The 20,714-nt window shown below is 44.9% G+C and overlaps 1 protein-coding gene across 3 annotated transcripts in view; it reads left to right on the top strand.

Moving 5' to 3' along the window:
- LOC121000946 (zinc finger protein 2 homolog) overlaps positions 1-20,714 on the top strand; it is a 29,994-nt gene that overhangs the window by 6,327 nt on the left and 2,953 nt on the right. For 2 of the 3 annotated variants that reach the window (XM_040431769.1, XM_040431770.1), the window contains exons 2-3: positions 20,323-20,441; positions 20,540-20,659. In XM_040431769.1, coding sequence (XP_040287703.1) covers positions 20,375-20,441; positions 20,540-20,659 — 187 coding nt within the window. In that variant the 5' untranslated portion in view covers positions 20,323-20,374. Of the gene's footprint in view, positions 1-13,880; positions 14,186-20,322; positions 20,442-20,539; positions 20,660-20,714 lie in introns of those variants that run through there. The other variant, XM_040431771.1, reaches the window with a different exon arrangement.

Consider the following 20,714-nt stretch of genomic DNA (forward strand, 5'->3'; position numbering starts at 1 on the left):
TTTTTAAGATTTAAAGTTTTTATTGTTTTTCAACATGAAACATGGGGTTACAAGGTTTCAAGATATAGGCATGCAAGCCTTTACAATTACTGACAGTGAAGAGACAGTTATGATGCATTGTATGGATGAAGCAGCAAGGGTCTAAATTATACATTCTGGACATTTTGACACATCCTCTGAGCGACACATAAGAGTGAGGGACCATAATATGAAAACTTACAAGCATTAGAGAGGGAGTGGATTTCGCTAGGTAAGGGGATCTGTAGAATGGGGACCAGGAGAAAACAGACGGTCATGCTTACATCTCTCTAGGCTGGGTTTCTGAAGTTCGACCAGGGGGACCATTTTTTGAGGAATGTCTCGTGAGATCGCATTTCCCAGGAGGAGAGTTCTTCGAACCTGTGGAGCTGGTCCATTTTTTGGATCCAGTCCTCCAAAGTTGGAACTTGTGTTTGAAGCCAGTGAGTGGGAAGTAACAGGCGGGCAGCAATCAACATTTGCATAAAGATGTATGGTGGTTTTATCTTCTGGTCTGCAGGTTGGAGGGATAAAAGAGCAAGCTGCGGAGAGGGTGGTATAGAGGATCTGCAGATCTTATTAGCTGATGCGAAAATCTCCATCCACCATCTGTGTATGTTGGGGCAGGTCCACCAGATGTGTAAGAAGGTTCCTTTTTCCCCACAGCGCCTCCAGCACGCGTCCGAGGCAGATTCAGAGTAAAGTGCTGTTTTGTCAGGCGTATTATACCATCTGGTAAGAATCTTATAACAGTTTTCCTGAATTCGAACGCAGCGTGAAGCACTGTGGGGGTAGCCAAGGAGACTAGGTAGGTTATCAAACGAGAGGACTATGTTGAGGTCTCTCTCCCAGCTGCTCACAAATGAAGGTTTGGCAAGTGTGGGTGGTAGACGTAATTTACTGTAAATTAGTGAAATTAGTTTCCTAGGTGTTGATTGAAGTGAGATTATTGATTCGAACCAGACCATGGGTCGTGTCAAGTCTCCTATGCTAATGTGTTGTTTCAGGTAAGCTCTTAAGTACGTTATGGTAAAGATATCACATGGATGTGGGTTTAAGATGGAGTTTAATGCTTGAGTGTCTAACCATTCTCCAGAGGGGAGAGCTAGAGTGTTTATGTGTATGGGTGAGGACTTAAGGGCCTGGGAGGTTGCGGATTTTAATGGCGATGGAGCTGTATCAACTATATCCCCTACCGTCAGAAGGGGAGAGGGGTATGGTATAGCACAGTGCGAGGAGGAGAACCATTTCCAGGCTTCTAGTGTAGCTTTAATAATTGGGTAGTGGGAGAATTGTCCTGGGAAGACTGTTTGATTGCCAAGCAATAGTGCTTTAGGTGACTTCTTCAAGATATCTAACTCCATTTCCACTAAGAGGGAGGGCGTTGAGGGTCTTAGCCAAGCCACTGCTCGGGTCAGGAGGATAGCTCTGCCATATATTTCGGGGTTAGGTAGCCCGATCCCACCCGCATATCTAGGCTTGGTGAGTAAAGAGAACGGGAGTCTCGCTCTCTTGCCGTTCCAGATAAATGTCCTGAATTTTTTGAAGATTTGATCATAATATTGTTTGGGGACAGGAACAGGCAGTACTTGTTGTAGGTAAGTTAGGCGAGGGAGGACCAGAGAGGTAAGAAGATTCTTGCGTCCAAACCAGGAAAGGGTTGGATTAGATCTGGCTAGGTTGTCAATAGCCACAAAGATGGAGTCCCTGAGGGGAATATAGTTGAGAGAGAAGAGGTCATGTATGTTTGGGCTCAATTTGACTCCTAAATAGGTAATTGTTGTCGAGGACCAGTTGAATGGCGAATCTGTCATAAGGAGTTTTCTTGTGAGGTCAGGAACACCCATACAGAGTACTAGGGATTTGCCAGCGTTTATTTTGACACATTTATATAGTTTTATGGGTTTTGTTTTTACAGCGTTCTCTATGAGATAAAACTGACCTGTTCTCTTCATTCTCCGGGTCAGTACGATTACAGTGATACCACATTTATATAGTTTTATGGGTTTTGTATTTACAGCGTTCCCTATGAGATAAATCTGACCTGTTCTCTCTATTCTCCGGGTCAGTACGATTACAGTGATACCACATTTATATAGTTTTATGGGTTTTGTATTTACAGCGTTCCCTATGAGATAAATCTGACCTGTTCTCTCTATTCTCCGGGTCAGTACGATTACAGTGATACCACATTTATATAGTTTTATGGGTTTTGTATTTACAGCGTTCTCTATGAGATAAAACTGACCTGTTCTCTTCATTCTCCGGGTCAGTACGATTACAGCGATACCACATTTATATAGTTTATGGGTTTTGTTTTTACAGTGTTCCCTATGAGATAAAACTGACCTGTTCTCTCCATTCTCCGGGTCAGTACGATTACAGTGATACCACATTTATATAGTTTTATGGGTTTTGTTTTTACAGCGTACCCTATGAGATAAAACTGACCTGTTCTCTTCATTCTCCGGTCAGTACGATTACAGAGATACCACATTTATATAGTTTTATGGGTTTTGTATTTACAGCGTTCCCTATGAGATAAAACTGACCTGTTCTCTTCATTCTCCGGGTCAGTACGATTACAGTGATATCACATTTATATAGTTTTATGGGTTTTGTTTTTACAGCGTTCTCTATGAGATAAAACTGACCTGTTCTCTTCATTCTCCGGGTCAGTACGATTACAGTGATACCACATTTATATAGTTTTATGGGTTTTGTATTTACAGCGTTCCCTATGAGATAAATCTGACCTGTTCTCTCTATTCTCCGGGTCAGTACGATTACAGTGATACCACATTTATATAGTTTTATGGGTTTTGTATTTACAGCGTTCTCTATGAGATAAAACTGACCTGTTCTCTTCATTCTCCGGGTCAGTACGATTACAGCGATACCACATTTATATAGTTTATGGGTTTTGTTTTTACAGCGTTCCCTATGAGATAAAACTGACCTGTTCTCTTCATTCTCCGGTCAGTACGATTACAGTGATACCACATTTATATAGTTTTATGGGTTTTGTATTTACAGCGTTCCCTATGAGATAAAACTGACCTGTTCTCTCCATTCTCCGGGTCAGTACGATTACAGTGATACCACATTTATATAGTTTTATGGGTTTTGTATTTACAGCGTTCCCTATGAGATAAAACTGACCTGTTCTCTTCATTCTCCGGTCAGTACGATTACAGTGATACCACATTTATATAGTTTTATGGGTTTTGTATTTACAGCGTTCCCTATGAGATAAAACTGACCTGTTCTCTTCATTCTCAGGTCAGTACGATTACAGTGATATCACATTTATATAGTTTTATGGGTTTTGTATTTACAGCGTTCCCTATGAGATAAAACTGACCTGTTCTCCTCATTCTCGGGGTCAGTACGATTACAGTGATACCACATTTATATAGTTTTATGGGTTTTGTATTTACAGCGTTCCCTATGAGATAAAACTGACCTGTTCTCCTCATTCTCGGGGTCAGTACGATTACAGTGATACCACATTTATATAGTTTTATGGGTTTTGTATTTACATCGCTCCCTATGAGATAAAACTGACCTGTTTTCTTCATTCTCGGGGTCAGTACGATTACAGTGATACCACATTTATATAGTTTTATGGGTTTTGTTTTTACAGCGTTCCCTATGAGATAAAACTGACCTGTTCTCTTCATTCTCCGGTCAGTACGATTACAGTGATACCACATTTATATAGTTTTATGGGTTTTGTATTTACAGCGTTCCCTATGAGATAAAACTGACCTGTTCTCTTCATTCTCAGGTCAGTACGATTACAGTGATACCACATTTATATAGTTTTATGGGTTTTGTATTTACAGCGTTCCCTATGAGATAAAACTGACCTGTTCTCTTCATTCTCCGGGTCAGTACGATTACAGTGATATCACATTTATATAGTTTTATGGGTTTTGTTTTTACAGCGTTCTCTATGAGATAAAACTGACCTGTTCTCTTCATTCTCCGGGTCAGTACGATTACAGTGATACCACATTTATATAGTTTTATGGGTTTTGTATTTACAGCGTTCCCTATGAGATAAATCTGACCTGTTCTCTCTATTCTCCGGGTCAGTACGATTACAGTGATACCACATTTATATAGTTTTATGGGTTTTGTATTTACAGCGTTCTCTATGAGATAAAACTGACCTGTTCTCTTCATTCTCCGGGTCAGTACGATTACAGCGATACCACATTTATATAGTTTATGGGTTTTGTTTTTACAGCGTTCCCTATGAGATAAAACTGACCTGTTCTCTTCATTCTCCGGTCAGTACGATTACAGTGATACCACATTTATATAGTTTTATGGGTTTTGTATTTACAGCGTTCCCTATGAGATAAAACTGACCTGTTCTCTCCATTCTCCGGGTCAGTACGATTACAGTGATACCACATTTATATAGTTTTATGGGTTTTGTATTTACAGCGTTCCCTATGAGATAAAACTGACCTGTTCTCTTCATTCTCCGGTCAGTACGATTACAGTGATACCACATTTATATAGTTTTATGGGTTTTGTATTTACAGCGTTCCCTATGAGATAAAACTGACCTGTTCTCCTCATTCTCGGGGTCAGTACGATTACAGTGATACCACATTTATATAGTTTTATGGGTTTTGTATTTACAGCGTTCCCTATGAGATAAAACTGACCTGTTCTCCTCATTCTCGGGGTCAGTACGATTACAGTGATACCACATTTATATAGTTTTATGGGTTTTGTATTTACATCGCTCCCTATGAGATAAAACTGACCTGTTTTCTTCATTCTCGGGGTCAGTACGATTACAGTGATACCACATTTATATAGTTTTATGGGTTTTGTTTTTACAGCGTTCCCTATGAGATAAAACTGACCTGTTCTCTTCATTCTCCGGTCAGTACGATTACAGTGATACCACATTTATATAGTTTTATGGGTTTTGTATTTACAGCGTTCCCTATGAGATAAAACTGACCTGTTCTCTTCATTCTCAGGTCAGTACGATTACAGTGATACCACATTTATATAGTTTTATGGGTTTTGTATTTACAGTGTTCCCTATGAGATAAAACTGACCTGTTCTCCTCATTCTCCGGTCAGTACGATTACAGTGATACCACATTTATATAGTTTTATGGGTTTTGTTTTTACAGCGTTCCCTATGAGATAAAACTGACCTGTTCCCTTCATTCTCGGGGTCAGTACGATTACAGTGATACCACACATAGAGTGGATGTAAAAAGTCTACACGCCCCTGTATAAATGTCAGGTTTCTGAATGAGACAAAGATAAATCATTTCAGAACTTTTTCCCCCTTTAATGTGACCTATAAACTGCACAACTCAATGGAAAAACAAACAGAAATCTTTTAGGTGGAGAGAAGAAAAAAAAAAAAATAATAATAATAATAATCTGGTTGCATAAGTGTAAATAATAAACTAATACTTGGTTGAAGCCCCTTTTGATGTTATTCCAGCACTCAGTCTTTTTGGGGATGAGTCTATCAGCATGGGCACATTTTGACTCTTCTTTGCAGAAACCCTCCAAATCTGTCAGATTGCGAGGGCATCTCCTGGGCACAGCCCTCTTCAGATCACCCCACAGATTGCGAGGGCATCTCCTGGGCACAGCCCTCTTCAGATCACCCCACAGACTGCGAGGGCATCTCCTGGGCACAGCCCTCTTCAGATCACCCCACAGATTGCGAGGGCATCTCCTGGGCACAGCCCTCTTCAGATCACCCCACAGATTGCGAGGGCATCTCCTGGGCACTGCCCTCTTCAGATCACCCCACAGACTGCGAGGGCATCTCCTGGGCACAGCCCTCTTCAGATCACCCCACAGATTGCGAGGGCATCTCCTGGGCACAGCCCTCTTCAGATCACCCCACAGATTGCGAGGGCATCTCCTGGGCACAGCCCTCTTCAGATCACCCCACAGACTGCGAGGGCATCTCCTGGGCACAGCCCTCTTCAGATCACCCCACAGATTGCGAGGGCATCTCCTGGGCACAGCCCTCTTCAGATCACCCCACAGATTGCGAGGGCATCTCCTGGGCACAGCCCTCTTCACATCACCCCACAGACTGCGAGGGCATCTCCTGGGCACAGCCCTCTTCAGATCACCCCACAGATTGCGAGGGCATCTCCTGGGCACAGCCCTCTTCAGATCACCCCACAGACTGCGAGGGCATCTCCTGGGCACAGCCCTCTTCAGATCACCCCACAGATTGCGAGGGCATCTCCTGGGCACGGCCCTCTTCAGATCACCCCACAGATTGCGAGGGCATCTCCTGGGCACGGCCCTCTTCAGATCACCCCACAGACTGCGAGGGCATCTCCTGGGCACGGCCCTCTTCAGATCACCCCACAGATTGCGAGGGCATCTCCTGGGCACGGCCCTCTTCAGATCACCCCACAGATTGCGAGGGCATCTCCTGGGCACGGCCCTCTTCAGATCACCCCACAGACTGTGAGGGCATCTCCTGGGCACGGCCCTCTTCAGATCACCCCACAGACTGTGAGGGCATCTCCTGGGCACGGCCCTCTTCAGATCACCCCACAGACTGTGAGGGCATCTCCTGGGCACGGCCCTCTTCAGATCACCCCACAGATTGTCAATCGGATTCAGGTCTGGGCTCTGGCTGGGCCATTCCAAAGCTTTCCTCTTCTTCTAGTGAAGCCAGTCCTTGGTGATTTGGATGTCTGCTCTGGGTCGTTGTCATGCTGAGAGATGAAGTTCCTCTTCATGTTCAGCTTTCTAGCAGAAGCCTGAAGGTTTTGGGCCAATATTGACCGGTATTTGGAACTGTTCAGAATTCCCTCTCGCTTAACTAAGGCCCCAGTTCCAGCTGAAGAGCAGCCCCTTGGCATGATGCTGCCACCACCATGCTTCACTGTGGGGATGGGGTTCTTTTGGTGAAGGGCAGTGTTGTTTTTGCGCCAAACATATCTTTTGGAATTATGGCCAAAAAGTTCCACCTTGGTTTCATCAGACCATAACACCTTTTCCCACATGCTTTTGGGAGACTTCAGATGTGTTTTTGCAGAATGTAGCCCGGCTTGGATGTTTTTCTTGGTAAGAAGAGGCTTTCGTCTTGCCCCTCTACCCCATAGCCCAGACATATGAAGAATACGGGAGATTGTTGTCACATGGACCACACAGCCAGGACTTGCCAGATATTCCTGCAGATCCTTTAATGTTGCTGTAGGCCTCTTGGTCGCCTCCCAGACCAGTTTTCTTCTCGTCTTTTCATCAATTTTGGAGGGACGTCCAGTTCTTGGTGATGTCACTGTTTTGCCATATTTCCTGCACTTGATGATGACGGTCTCCACTGTGTTCCATGGTAGATCTAATGCCTTGGACATTCTTTTGTCACCTTCTCCTGACTGATACCTTCTAACAATGAGATCCCTCTGATGGAAGCTCTCTGTGGACCATGGCTTCTGCTGTGGGATGTGACCAAGAAAACTTCAGGAAAGACCAACTAGAGCGGGTGAGCTTTATTTGGGGTTAATCAGAGGCCCTTTACATGATGGCCGGTGTATGCCGACTCCGATCTAACAGGATTCTGAATGTGATTGCTTCATTCTGAACACATCTACATCCCCAGCTATAAGAGGGTGTGCACACTTATGCAACAATATTATGTTAGTTTTTTTGTTTTCTTCCCTCCACCTAAAAGATTTCAGTTTGTTTTTCTATTCAGTTGAACAGTTTATAGGTCAATAAAGAATATGTATAAAAAAAGGATTGGCATACAGTTAGACAATAAAATCAGTACGCGACAACTACTGCGGTCTTCAATAAAGGAAAATACACACAAACTTGTGTGCTACTCACGTCACCAGCGAGGGTGGTGCAAGATGAGCTCAAGACACTTGACCCTCGCTCGCCGAGATCGCCTATAGGATGGTAGTCCCTTTGTCGTCCTATTGATAGATGACTCGATGGACTTCAAAAGTAATACGAGGTGACTTTTATTAAAACTAGCTCGACGCGTTTCGGGGCAATCAAAAACCCCTTCCTTAGCCAGCTATTGTGCGGCGCAGCGGTGGTGACCAGTGTTATCAAGTGTCTTGAGCTCATCTTGCACCACCCTCGCTGGTGACGTGAGTAGCACACAGGTTTGTGTGTATTTTCCTTTATTGAAGATCGCAGTAGTTGTCCCGTACTGATTTTATTGTCGTAACTGTAGGCCAATCCATATATATATATACACTGCTCAAAAAAATAAAGGGAACACTTAAACAACACAATGTAACTCCAAGTCAATCACTTCTGTGAAATCAAACTGTCCACTTAGGAAGCAACACTGAGTGACAATCAATTTCACATGCTGTTGTGCAAATGGGATAGACAACAGGTGGAAATTATAGGCAATTAGCAAGACACCCCCAATAAAGGAGTGGTTCTGCAGGTGGTGACCACAGACCACTTCTCAGTTCCTATGCTTCCTGGCTGATGTTTTGGTTACTTTTGAATGCTGCCGGTGCTCTCACTCTGGTGGTAGCATGAGACGGAGTCCACAACCCACACAAGTGGCTCAGGTAGTGCAGCTTATCCAGGATGGCACATCAATGCGAGCTGTGGCAAGAAGGTTTGCTGTGTCTGTCAGCGTAGTGTCCAGAGCATGGAGGCGCTACCAGGAGACAGGCCAGTACATCAGGAGACGTGGAGGAGGCCGTAGGAGGGCAACAACCCAGCAGCAGGACCGCTACCTCCGCCTTTGTGCAAGGAGGAACAGGAGGAGCACTGCCAGAGCCCTGCAAAATGACCTCCAGCAGGCCACAAATGTGCATGTGTCTGCTCAAACGGTCAGAAACAGACTCCATGAGGGTGATATGAGGGCCCGACGTCCACAGGTGGGGGGTGTGCTTACAGCCCAACACCGTGCAGGACGTTTGGCATTTGCCAGAGAACACCAAGATTGGCAAATTCGCCACTGGCGCCCTGTGCTCTTCACAGATGAAAGCAGGTTCACACTGAGCACATGTGACAGACGTGACAGAGTCTGGAGACGCCGTGGAGAATGTTCTGCTGCCTGCAACATCCTCCAGCATGACCGGTTTGGCATTGGGTCAGTAATGGTGTGGGGTGGCATTTCTTTGGAGGGCCGCACAGCCCTCCATGTGCTCGCCAGAGGTAGCCTGACTGCCATTAGGTACCGAGATGAGATCCTCAGACCCCTTGTGAGACCATATGCTGGTGCGGTTGGCCCTGGGTTCCGCCTAATGCAAGACAATGCTAGACCTCATGTGGCTGGAGTGTGTCAGCAGTTCCTGCAAGACGAAGGCATTGATGCTATGGACTGGCCCGCCCGTTCCCCAGACCTGAATCCAATTGAGCACATCTGGGACATCATGTCTCGCTCTATCCACCAACGTCACGTTGCACCACAGACTGTCCAGGAGTTGGCAGATGCTTTAGTCCAGGTCTGGGAGGAGATCCCTCAGGAGACCGTCCGCCACCTCATCAGGAGCATGCACAGGCGTTGTAGGGAGGTCATACAGGCACGTGGAGGCCACACACACTACTGAGCCTCATTTTGACTTGTTTTAAGGACATTACATCAAAGTTGGATCAGCCTGTAGTGTGTTTTTCCACTTTAATTTTGAGGGTGACTCCATATCCAGACCTCCATGGGTTGAAAATTTTGATTTCCATTTTTTAATTTTTGTGTGATTTTGTTGTCCGCACATTCAACTATGTAAAGAACAAAGTATTTCAGAAGAATATTTAATTAATTCAGATCTAGGATGTGTTATTTTTGTGTTCCCTTTATTTTTTTGAGCAGTGTGTGTGTATATATTTATATATAATATATACACACAGTACAGATGCATTGCACAGGGGATCAGATCCCAGAGTGGGACAGAAATAGAGTTTAAAAAAAAGCAAAAAAAAAAATTTTTTAATAAAAAAAATAAGTTTCAAGTAAAAAAAAGAAAAAAATGCCCCTTTCCCCTGATTTTATAATAAAACATAGAAAAAAAAAGGAAAAAACATACACATTAGGTATCACCGCGTCCATAACGACCGGCTCTATAAATATATCACTTGATCCACCCTGTCCAATAAACACCATAAAATTTTTAAAAAAAAACTGTCAAAAAAAGCCATTTTTGGTACCTTACATCACAAAAAGTGCAACACCAAGCGATCAAAAAGGCGTATGTCCCACGGGGGATGTGGCCGGAAGTCGAGGAGAACGGCTGGTTTTGTATAGTGCTCCGACTAGAAAATTGAATCAACCTTTATCATTCTAACAGATGAACACAGGTGGCTCCCAAACACCCTAAACCATCTATGCACATCATGAGCTCCATTCTTACCCCTATATTGGTCGGATTGACCCACCCAGACCGGAGCCCCAGCTTGGGCCTAGCGCTTACGGAAGACCGCGGCCTAGATTATTTCTGGGAAATAAACAGGCGGCTCTAGGTGCTACACAGCCCTGTTGACTTATACATTTCGTGGATCTCGCCTAGATAGTCGCTGTCCTCGTGATCTACCGCCAGTGCCCCTGCAGCTCCGCCATCTTGTCCAGACTGAGCCACGCGCACACCACTGGCCATACTCTACAACTAACCTACAAAGAGGAAGATTTTTTGCGGTCTTACATAACAGCCGCTCTCACCTCAATAGGCCTCTCACTGCTGAAGATCTGTCTAATGCATCTGGGGCTTTTGAGCCTGCTACACCTTCCCGGGGTGTGGCGAAACCAACCTCGCCACTGGGTTTTGGAGAGGACTGGCTGCTGGCCTCTTGCCCCTGGATTATGGCCCATATACTAACTTTTAAACCCCTGAACCTATTCAAGTGAATTTTGGATAGGTTTGTCCCCACGTTATACTGTTTGAATTAATGTAAGTTATATGTATGGCCAATGTAAACTCACAAAGTTGTAACAATTTATAATAAGTGTAACTTGTCAGCTTGGGAGGAATATGCTGGGTGTGTTTCTATTGTGCCATTGTCCCATTGTGTGTTTAAATGGTGATGTCTGTTCTGTTGTCCTCACATGTGTATTGGCGATCTCCCTTTGTCCTCAGAGATAATTAGATTGCTCTTCAGGTTGTCTGGACAGAGAGGAGGAAACCATGATGCATTGTGGGGATATGTTGTCCTATGTCAGTCTTCATTCTGGTCCTCTGGGGGCGTGAACGATTGGTTGCTGTTGTATCATTGTATGTGTTGTTAATTACTGATTGGTTGTATTTCAAACCCCTGTGGGCATTACTATGTTTGTGGTTTATGAATAAAAGAGGCTGTACGTGAAGTACAGTCAGACCACTGCTTGACCCTCAACACGGAGCCTTGTCTCGTTATTGGGGGGATTCGCTGTATGCTGTTAGAAGACCGATTGCCAGGATTGTAAGCTGATTCCTGTTCGTCTGCTAGCAGCTATTCGTGAGGTTCCAGTTTGGAGTGCTACTTTGTATCCAGTTCGGGAGTTTGGTGTTCTGCAGTAGCTGGGCCTGTCTCTCAGAAAGGGGCTTATCGCCTAAACGGATTTTAACCCCTTGTCTGCTGAAACGGTCCGTTACATTGGTGGCAAGCAGCGGGATCGTTCCTACAGCCAGAAGGACAGCTACAAAGAAACATCATTCCCTGGAATTACAATTTGAGGGCAACGCATGTCCCAGTACAGCGACCCTGACAGCACCAGAATGGAAACAGCAGTGGAGTACAATGAGGGTGTCATGGATGACCGAGATGCAGTCCGCAAAGGCATCTGGTACCAGGTACTGGGTATTGTGGAGTATATGCAGGACGAGAGACTCCCCACGGAAGACCAGCGGTTGCAGAAGCGAGTAGCCCTGCGGATGCCCTTCCTGGGAGAGCAGCCCCGGGAAGAATGGGTAAAGGAATTGGAACTCCTAGCATGGCGGGAGCTGTGGCTGGAAGATGCCTACCAGGCGCTCTGGTGGTATGGGGCACAGTACCTACCCAGGACAGCTGAGCATGACAAGCCGGAGGGAGAGGAGTTTGATGGTCCTGGCTTGTTATGGGAGACCTTTTCAGAGCTGGAGTTTGGGAGCCCTACACAAGCCCGGTTCCATGATCTCTTGGAATGGAGGGAGAGCAGGTATGACTGGGACGACCCTCATGAGATTGAGCAGGACCTGGTCCACCTGGTGACCCGGGAGATGGAGCTGGAACAGGGCTACCAGCAGCTGTTCCACGCCAGTGAGAAGGCTCAGCAGGACAGTAAGGTGACAGACCCAGTCTCCATTCCCCGGCGGCAGTGTGAATTGCAGGGAATTGGGAGCCCAGTCTCCATTCCCCAGTGGCAGTGTGAAGTGCAGGGAGAGGAGAGCAGCGTCCTCCCTCCTCAGCGGCAGGCGGAGTTACAGGGGGCAGAGGTAGTTGTTCCTGCCCCCCAGCAGCAGCATGATTTTTTGGGAATTGGGAGCCCAGTCTCCATTCCCCAGCGGCAGGCGGAGTTACAGGGGGCAGAGACAGTCGGTCCTGTCCCCCAGCGGCAGAGTGTCCAGCAGGGAATAGAGAGCCCAGTCTCCTTTCCCCAGCAACAGGACACTGTGTTGGGAGCGGAGACGGTCGGTCGCCCTCTCCAGCGGCTGGAAGTATGTATGGGAGAGGAACTCGTTACCCCCTCTCCCCAGCGGCAGCTTAACGCACCAGGGGGAGACAGTAAAACCCACAACCGTGCAGATGGGACCGTGGTCTCTGCACCTACAGCACAGGGGGTAGAGACAGTAGGTCTCCCCCTCCAACAACCAGGCTCCAACCAGGCTTCTTCCGTGGTAGCGCTGGCACCAGGGCAGAGTACCGCTGATCCCTGCCCACAAAGCAACCTCCACTCCAAGCCAGGGAGCAATACAGAGACTGGGAGTACCAGCTTCCAACATAACCTTGGTGGACTCACTGGACAGAGACAGGCTACCAAATGCAACAGGTCCAGTATTGGGTTGTGGGTGGGCTGCCAGACTAACTCAGGTACCGACCGGCGTGAGGTCAGGTATCTGGTTAGTCTTCCCTGGGGGGGGAGATGTGTGGCGAAACCAACCTCGCCACTGGGTTTTGGAGAGGCCTGTTTATCCGCATATACTAACTTTTAAACCCCTGAACCTATTCAAGTGAATTTTGGATAGGTTTGTCCCCACGTTATACTGTTTGAATTAATGTAAGTTATATGTATGGCTAATGTAAACTCACAAAGTTGTAACAATTTATAATAAGTGTAACTTGTCAGCTTGGGAGGAAATGCTGGGTGTGTTTCTATTGTGCCATTGTCCCATTGTGTGTTTAAATGGTGATGTCTGTTCTGTTGTCCTCACATGTGTATTGCCGATCTCCCTTTGTCCTCAGAGATAATTGGATTGCTCTTCAGGTTGTCTGGACAGAGAGGAGGAAACCATGATGCATTGTGGGGATATGTTGTCCTATGTTACAGTCTTCATTCTGGTCCTCTGGGGGTGTGAACGATTGGTTGCTGTAGTTACATTGTATGTGTTGTAAATTACTGATTGGTTGTATTTCAAACCCCTGTGGGCAGTACTATGTTTGTGGTTTATGAATAAAAGAGGCTGTACGTGAAGTACAGTCAGACCACTGCTTGACCCTCAACACGGAGCCTTGTCTCGTTATTGGGGGGATCCGCTGTATGCTGTTAGAAGACCGATTGCCAGGATTGTAAGCTGATTCCTGTTCGTCTGCTAGCAGCTATTCGTGAGGTTCCAGTTTGGAGTGCTACTTTGTATCCAGTTCGGGAGTTTGGTGTTCTGCAGTAGCTGGGCCTGTCTCTCAGAAAGGGGCTTATCGCCTAAACGGATTTTAACCCCTTGTCTGCTGAAACGGTCCGTTACACGGGGCATCTGTGGACACGAGCTGCAGTTGTGAGGTCTTTTGTTCCCAGACAAGAACCTGCTGGAATCGCGGGAGTAAGGAGGGTGACCTGAAGCACGACCAGACCCGGTCTTAATAGCGAACACTGCCGATCATCAGACCACATTGCCTGTGGTACCACCACTTGGACAACTGCCTGGAAGTTCCAGCTCTCACCTGCTACAGTCGGAGTCTCCGCCGCTGCTCATCTCCTTAGTTGCTCCTGTGGAGAGAACAACGTACAGTAGCCAAGACGCCTTGAGGTGGAGGACCCGGGGGAATCTAGACCACATGAGCTGCAGTGAGTCTGTCTATATACCCCACTATCATAGTTGCACCTCGGCCTGAAACTCATTTTAGTATGTAATATATATATAAGACCGCGGCACTCGAGTTGAAAGTAAATAGTTGTTTATTTATCCATCCAGAAAATTAAGGCCAATGTTTCGGTCTCATCCCGAGACCTTGTTCACGGCCTGAGTGAAAGGGAACGTCTGGTGTGGAGGATGGTTTCACTCAGGCCGTGAACAAGGTCTCGGGATGATATGTAAAGGGAAGATATGTAATTCCATGTTCACTATAGGGAGCATTTACGCTCCACAACTCTACCTCTATCCCTGAATAACTACACTTCTCCTAAATCTTCTGTCTGTACCTTTTACACCCTATACCTCATTACCTATATAACACCATATACACTAGACCAGTTGGGTCTTACTTGCCGGAGCATCTATAATTGAAATGTCTCCGGTTGTACCTGTTTGTCTTACACCCTTGAGGTGTATTGCACTCCTTAACATTAGCACTACACTATTTTTGTGGTTGCCACAACTATACTTGATCTATGTTATCTTTATGTTGCTGTACTGCACTTGTTATGCATTTGAATCCCATGCCCCCCCCCCTTTCTAGTAATGTACTTTCTTAAAAAAAAAAAAAATCCGATATATGCTTACTGCAGGAAATGCACTTTAAGAAAAGGAACATTCCAAACATGAATATACTACATTTTTCCTCGTGGTTTTATGCTAGCTCGGACAGTGGAGCATCAAGAGGTGTGAGTATAGGGTTTAGCAACATGTCTCCTTTTCGGTAGCAGATAAATGTGTAGACCCAGACGGCCGCTACCTTTTCATTAAAGGGAAGATATGTAATTCCATGTTCACTATAGGGATCATTTACGCTCCCAATAAGGCGCAGATTCCTTTGCTTACTAAGACTTTGGAAAAGCTATTACATTTCACAGAGGGGACCTTAGTCCTTGGAGGAGATTTTAATGTTGCACTGAATCCACTCATTGACACTTTTAACAGTAGATCGGCTATTCGATTTCAGGCATTGGCAACCACATTCAATACTGTCACTCCGCAGACATCAAAACACATGTCCTCGCAGACCACTCCGTGGTCGAAATAGCCTACACAATTCCCTTGTCTCCTGCTCCCTCCAGATGCTGGAGACTGAATGACCTTCTGCTGAAATCCCCCCAAAATGTCCAAAAAATCAGACGACTCCTAGAGGAGTTCTTCGAATGAAACGATAATGGGGGGTTTCTATACAGACACTATGGGAAGCTCACAAAGCACATATCACAGGAGAATTTATTTCTCTTTCAGCATATGTACATAAGCAAAAACAATAACGAATTTACAGCAAAAGATATCGCAGCTAGAGTGTCTGCATAAAAAATCCCTGATAGCCACTCATTTAAAAGAATTTACATCGTTACGGGATGAACTTAAAAATACCCTTAATCTTTGCTTTGCCCAAGCTTATCTTTATGCGAAATATAAACCCTACGCTCATGGCGAGAACCCAACTAGATTCATGCTAGCACAGGCTAAGAAAAACAAATCTTTCATTACTAGCCTTAAAAACTCTTTGGGTGTTTTATTACATAAAACAGAAGATATAGCAAAGCAATTTAGTATTTTCTATATGAAACTATAATTTGAAAACATCCCGAGACATGGTAGATCCTCACCTTAAAAAAGATCTAGTGGTCAACTTCCTTTCTACATTGTCTCTCCCACAAATCAACAGTCCCATCAGTTGTGTTCCAATATCTCTCACCAAGAAATTAAAGACGCTATTGCCTCGACACTCAAAAATAAATGCCCCGGTCCAGACGGCCTGTCCTCATTCTACTATACTACATATTCAGATGTCTTGCTCAAACATCTTAGTAAGCTGTAGCACGCCACATTTGATGGCCCTCCTTTCATAAACAAACTCTGATGGCCCGAATATCTATTATTCATAAAAAGGGGAAGGATCTGGCACTTTGTAGCAATTATCGTCCTATATCTTTGCTCAACGTAGATCTCAAACTTTTTGCAAAAATTCTGGCTAAGAGACTGCAGAAGATTCTTCCTTCCCTTATTTCTCCGGATCAGGTGGGATTTGTCCCGGGCAGAGAAGGGAAAGATAATATTTATAGAGTTCTTCAACTAATCACATACGCCCAACAATTCAATAATCCGCTAATTCTACTAAGCACAGACGCCGAAAAGGCATTCGACCGGGTGGATTGGATATATCTGAGGTCTTCTTTGATGGCATTTGGTATTCCACCCACCTTTGTCGAAGCCATTTTTACTATGTACCAAAACCCCACTGCCAGTGTGAGGGTGAACGAGGTGCTGTCGCCTGTGTTCTCTAATGGCACCAGACAAGTGTGTCCATTGTTTCCTTTATTATTTGTGCTTACGATGGAGACCTTATTGTAGAAAATCAGACTGGACCCCCGTATTAAAGGGATCTTCTGTGGGGGTAGGGAGCACAAGGCGGCAGCATATGCTGATCTATTATTAATGCTGACTAACCCATCTGTCTCACGCCCAATAATCGAGCTTTTATTTAATGACTTTGGTAAAGTATCAAATTTTAAGGTGAACATGAGCAAGTCACAGGCCTTTAAATATCTCTCTACCCAAACGACAGTCCTCTATACTTGCAAATACCTCACTATTTAACTGGTCTCAACCTTTTATTAAGTTTTTGGGTGTTAAAGAGGACCTTTCACTAGATTAAAAAATCTAAACTAAGTATACAGACATGTAGAGCGGCGCCCAGGGATCCCCCAGTACTTAGTGTTATCCCCGGGCGCCGCTCCGTTCGCCCGGTATAGCCTCCGGTATCTTCATAGTTAGGCTCCACCCAGGGGAACCTGCCGGCGTCTCTTTCTCCCATGCTGTAGCGCTGGCCAATCGCAGCGCTCAGCCCATAGCCTGAGAGTTTTTTTTTTCTCTCAGGCTATGAGCTGAGCGCTGCGATTGGCGAGCGCTACAGCATGGGAGAAAGAGACGCCGGCAGGTTCCCCTGGGTGGAGCCTAACTATGAAGATACCGGAGGCTATACCGGGCGAACGGAGCGGCGCCCGGGGATAACACTAAGTACTGGGGGATCCCTGGGCGCCGCTCTACATGTCTGTATACTTAGTTTAGATTTTTTAATCTAGTGAAAGGTCCTCTTTAAGATCTCCACGGAACCTAGCCACCTATACAAAAATAACTTTCTGTCCATGTTACAAGAGATTTCCAAAATATTAACCTCCTGGCCTACCCCATACATCTTGTGGTTTGGTTGTAAAAATATAGCAAAATGTCTCATATGGCTGAAAGTAACCTACCTTCTGCAAGCTTTGCCCATATACACTCACCTAAAGAATTATTAGGAACACCATACTAATACGATGTTGGACCCTCTTTTGCCTTCAAAACTGCCTTAATTCTACGTGGCATTGATCCCACAAGGTGCTGATAGCATTCTTTAGAAATGTTGGCCCATATTGATAGGATAGCATCTTGCAGTTGATGGAGATTTGAGGGATGCACATCCAGGGCACGAAGCTCCCGTTCCACCACATCCCAAAGATGCTCTATTGGGTTGAGATCTGGTGACTGTGGGGCCATTTTAGTACAGTGAACTCATTGTCATGTTCAAGAAACCAATGTGAAATGATTGGAGCTTTGTGACATGGTGCATTATCCTGCTGGAAGTAGCCATCAGAGGATGGATACATGTTCTCATTCTGTTTACCCCAAATTCAGACTCTACCATTTGAATGTCTCAACAGAAATCGAGACTCATCAGACCAGGCAACATTTTTCCAGTCTTCAACAGTCCAATTTTGGTGAGCTCGTGCAGATTGTAGCCTCTTTTTTTTCCTATTTGTAGTGGAGATGAGTGGTACCCGGTGGGGTCTTCTGCTGTTGTAGCCCATCTGCCTCAAGGTTGTGCGTGTTGTGGCTTCACAAATGCTTTGCTGCAGACCTCGGTTGTAACGAGTGGTTATTTCAGCCAACGTTGCTCTTCTATCAGCTTGAATCAGTCGGCCCATTCTCCTCTGACCTCTAGCATCCACAAGGCATTTTCGCCCACAGGACGGCCGCATACTGGATGTTTTTCCCTTTTCACACCATTCTTTGTAAACCCTAGAAATGGTTGTGTGTGAAAATCCCAGTAACTGAGCCGATTGTGAAATACTCAGACCGGCCCGTCTGGCACCAACAACCATGCCACGCTCAAAATGGCTTAAATCACCTTTCTTTCCCATTCTGACATTCAGTTTGGAGTTCAGGAGATTGTCTTGACCAGGACCACCCCCCTAAATGCATCGAAGCAACTGCCATGTGATTGGTTGACTAGAGAATTGCATTAATGAGAAATAGAACAGGTGTTCCTAATAATTCTTTAGGTGAGTGTATATACGTCCTTTTCGGATCTTACGGCTAGAATATATACTTCTGTTATTGATAACTCAAGATGTATACCTATAAAATAATTATACCGATGTACCGCTGTTCTTGTTCTCTAACTATTTTACAATAAAAATAATTTTGAAAAGAAAAAAGGCATATGTCCCACAAAATGGTACCAATAAAACGTCACCTCATCCCACAAAAAATGAGCCCCTACTTAAGAAAATCGCTCAAAAAAAAAACAAAAACTATAGCTCTCAGAACATCGAGACACTAAAACATAATTTTTTTGTTTCAAATATGTTATTATTGTGTTAAAGTGAAAAACTAAAATAAGTATACATATTAGGTATCGCCGGGTCCGTAACAACCAGCTCTATAAAAATGTCACATGACCTAACCCCTCAAGTGAACGCTGTAAAAATAAATAAATAAAAACTGTGCCAAAACAACCAATTTTTTTGGGTCACCTTGCCCCATAAAGTGTAATAATGAATGATCAAAAAATCATATGTACCCAAAAAAATGGTACCAATAAAAACGTCAACTCTTCATGCAAAAAATGAGCCCCTGCACAAGACGATCGGCAGAAAAATAAAAAAAAAATAAGGCCTTCAAAAAATAGACACAAAAACATAATTTTTTTTTTCAAAAATGCTATTATTGTGTAAAACTGAATTGAAAATTGCGTATTTTTCAATTTTTTTTGTAAATTTGGGATTTTTTCATAAATAAAGGTGAAATATATTGACTCAAATTTATGACTATCATGAAGTACAATGTGTCACGAGAAAAAAATCTCAGAATGGCCTGGATAAATAAAAGTGTTCCAAAGCTATTACCACATAAAGTGACACAGGTCAGATTTGCAAAAAAATGGCCTGGGCAGAAGAGCGAAAACTGGCCTGAGGTATAAGGGGTTAAAACAGCAGAAACACGGTGGCTATGGCGCCTGTTATGCTACAGAGCGGACACCATTTTTAAAGACCGGACATCCATTACATATGTATGGCAAATTTCCAGAAAGGGTTAACCAGCATGGCCACCACCACATTCTGCCGCAACTCTGGTTTGCACTTAGTAGGACCATCTTTTGTTTTCCAACAGTACCATAAACCTCTAGACATTTTAAGGGCCTTCTGACCAAGAAAGAGGGTGATGAAGCGTTCGTCCTGGGGCATGGCCTCCACAACCACTTGACCCTAACCCAAATGAGAGGGTCTGGGATGAAGTGGATGCAGAGTGAAGGAAGTGCTGAGCACTTCTGAGAACTCCTTCAAGACTGCTGGAAAACCATTCCAGACGACAACCTCCTGAAGAATGTCATCAGTGAAAGGGTCCACTGTGAAGACTTAAAGATATTTTGGTCTCTTCATTACTTCATTCCATATAGGAAGCTGGTCAATACAGGGACAAGGACCGTGGTGACTGATGCCATCAGACTCATTACTGCTCCACCTTGTGGTTACAGATGGAACTGCAAGTTGAAGTGTCATTGAAGGGTGGTCTCCTGGTGCATCTGCCACTGTGATCTGACCCTAACCTCCCACTTCTACGACTTAAAGTCCTTCTCACTCATGATTGTCATCTTCATGATGTGACATGGCCTCCGGACACTGCTCCAGCTTTGTTGTACCTGCACAGGTGGTGGGCGGAGGTTGTGTGCTGCTGTTTTCATAGTGTATGTATGCGATATCTGAAGCATTCAGATACTGACCACTAGTTTCCTCCACAGGACTCCTGTGACTCTGAGAACCCCAGGAGAGTTTGCATGGACGCTACGAACGATGGCCGAGGGTGTTCTGCAGGGACGGGATGATGGTGTGTTCGACCTTGACTTTCTCTCCTTCTTTGGTACGTTGGTGATGTCACACTGAATGGTTTGGTAACCAGAGAGCTTCCATCATGTTGCCCTCTGCACTCTTATATATGATTATAATCTCTTCTTCCAGGCGCAGAGCCTCCGGTCGTGCCGTCTGAGATGCCGCCAGGGTCCATGTTAGAAAGAGGAGTTGTGTCCTGTGCAAGCAACATGCAGACAACTGGTGGAGCTGCCGTACATGTCTCATCCGGTGAGTAGATTACCGTGGCGTACATTCCTTGTGGACTGTTCTGTGGTAATAATAG

Source organism: Bufo bufo, chromosome 5, assembly GCF_905171765.1.
Source record: "Bufo bufo chromosome 5, aBufBuf1.1, whole genome shotgun sequence".
Taxonomy (NCBI): Eukaryota; Metazoa; Chordata; class Amphibia; order Anura; family Bufonidae; genus Bufo; species Bufo bufo.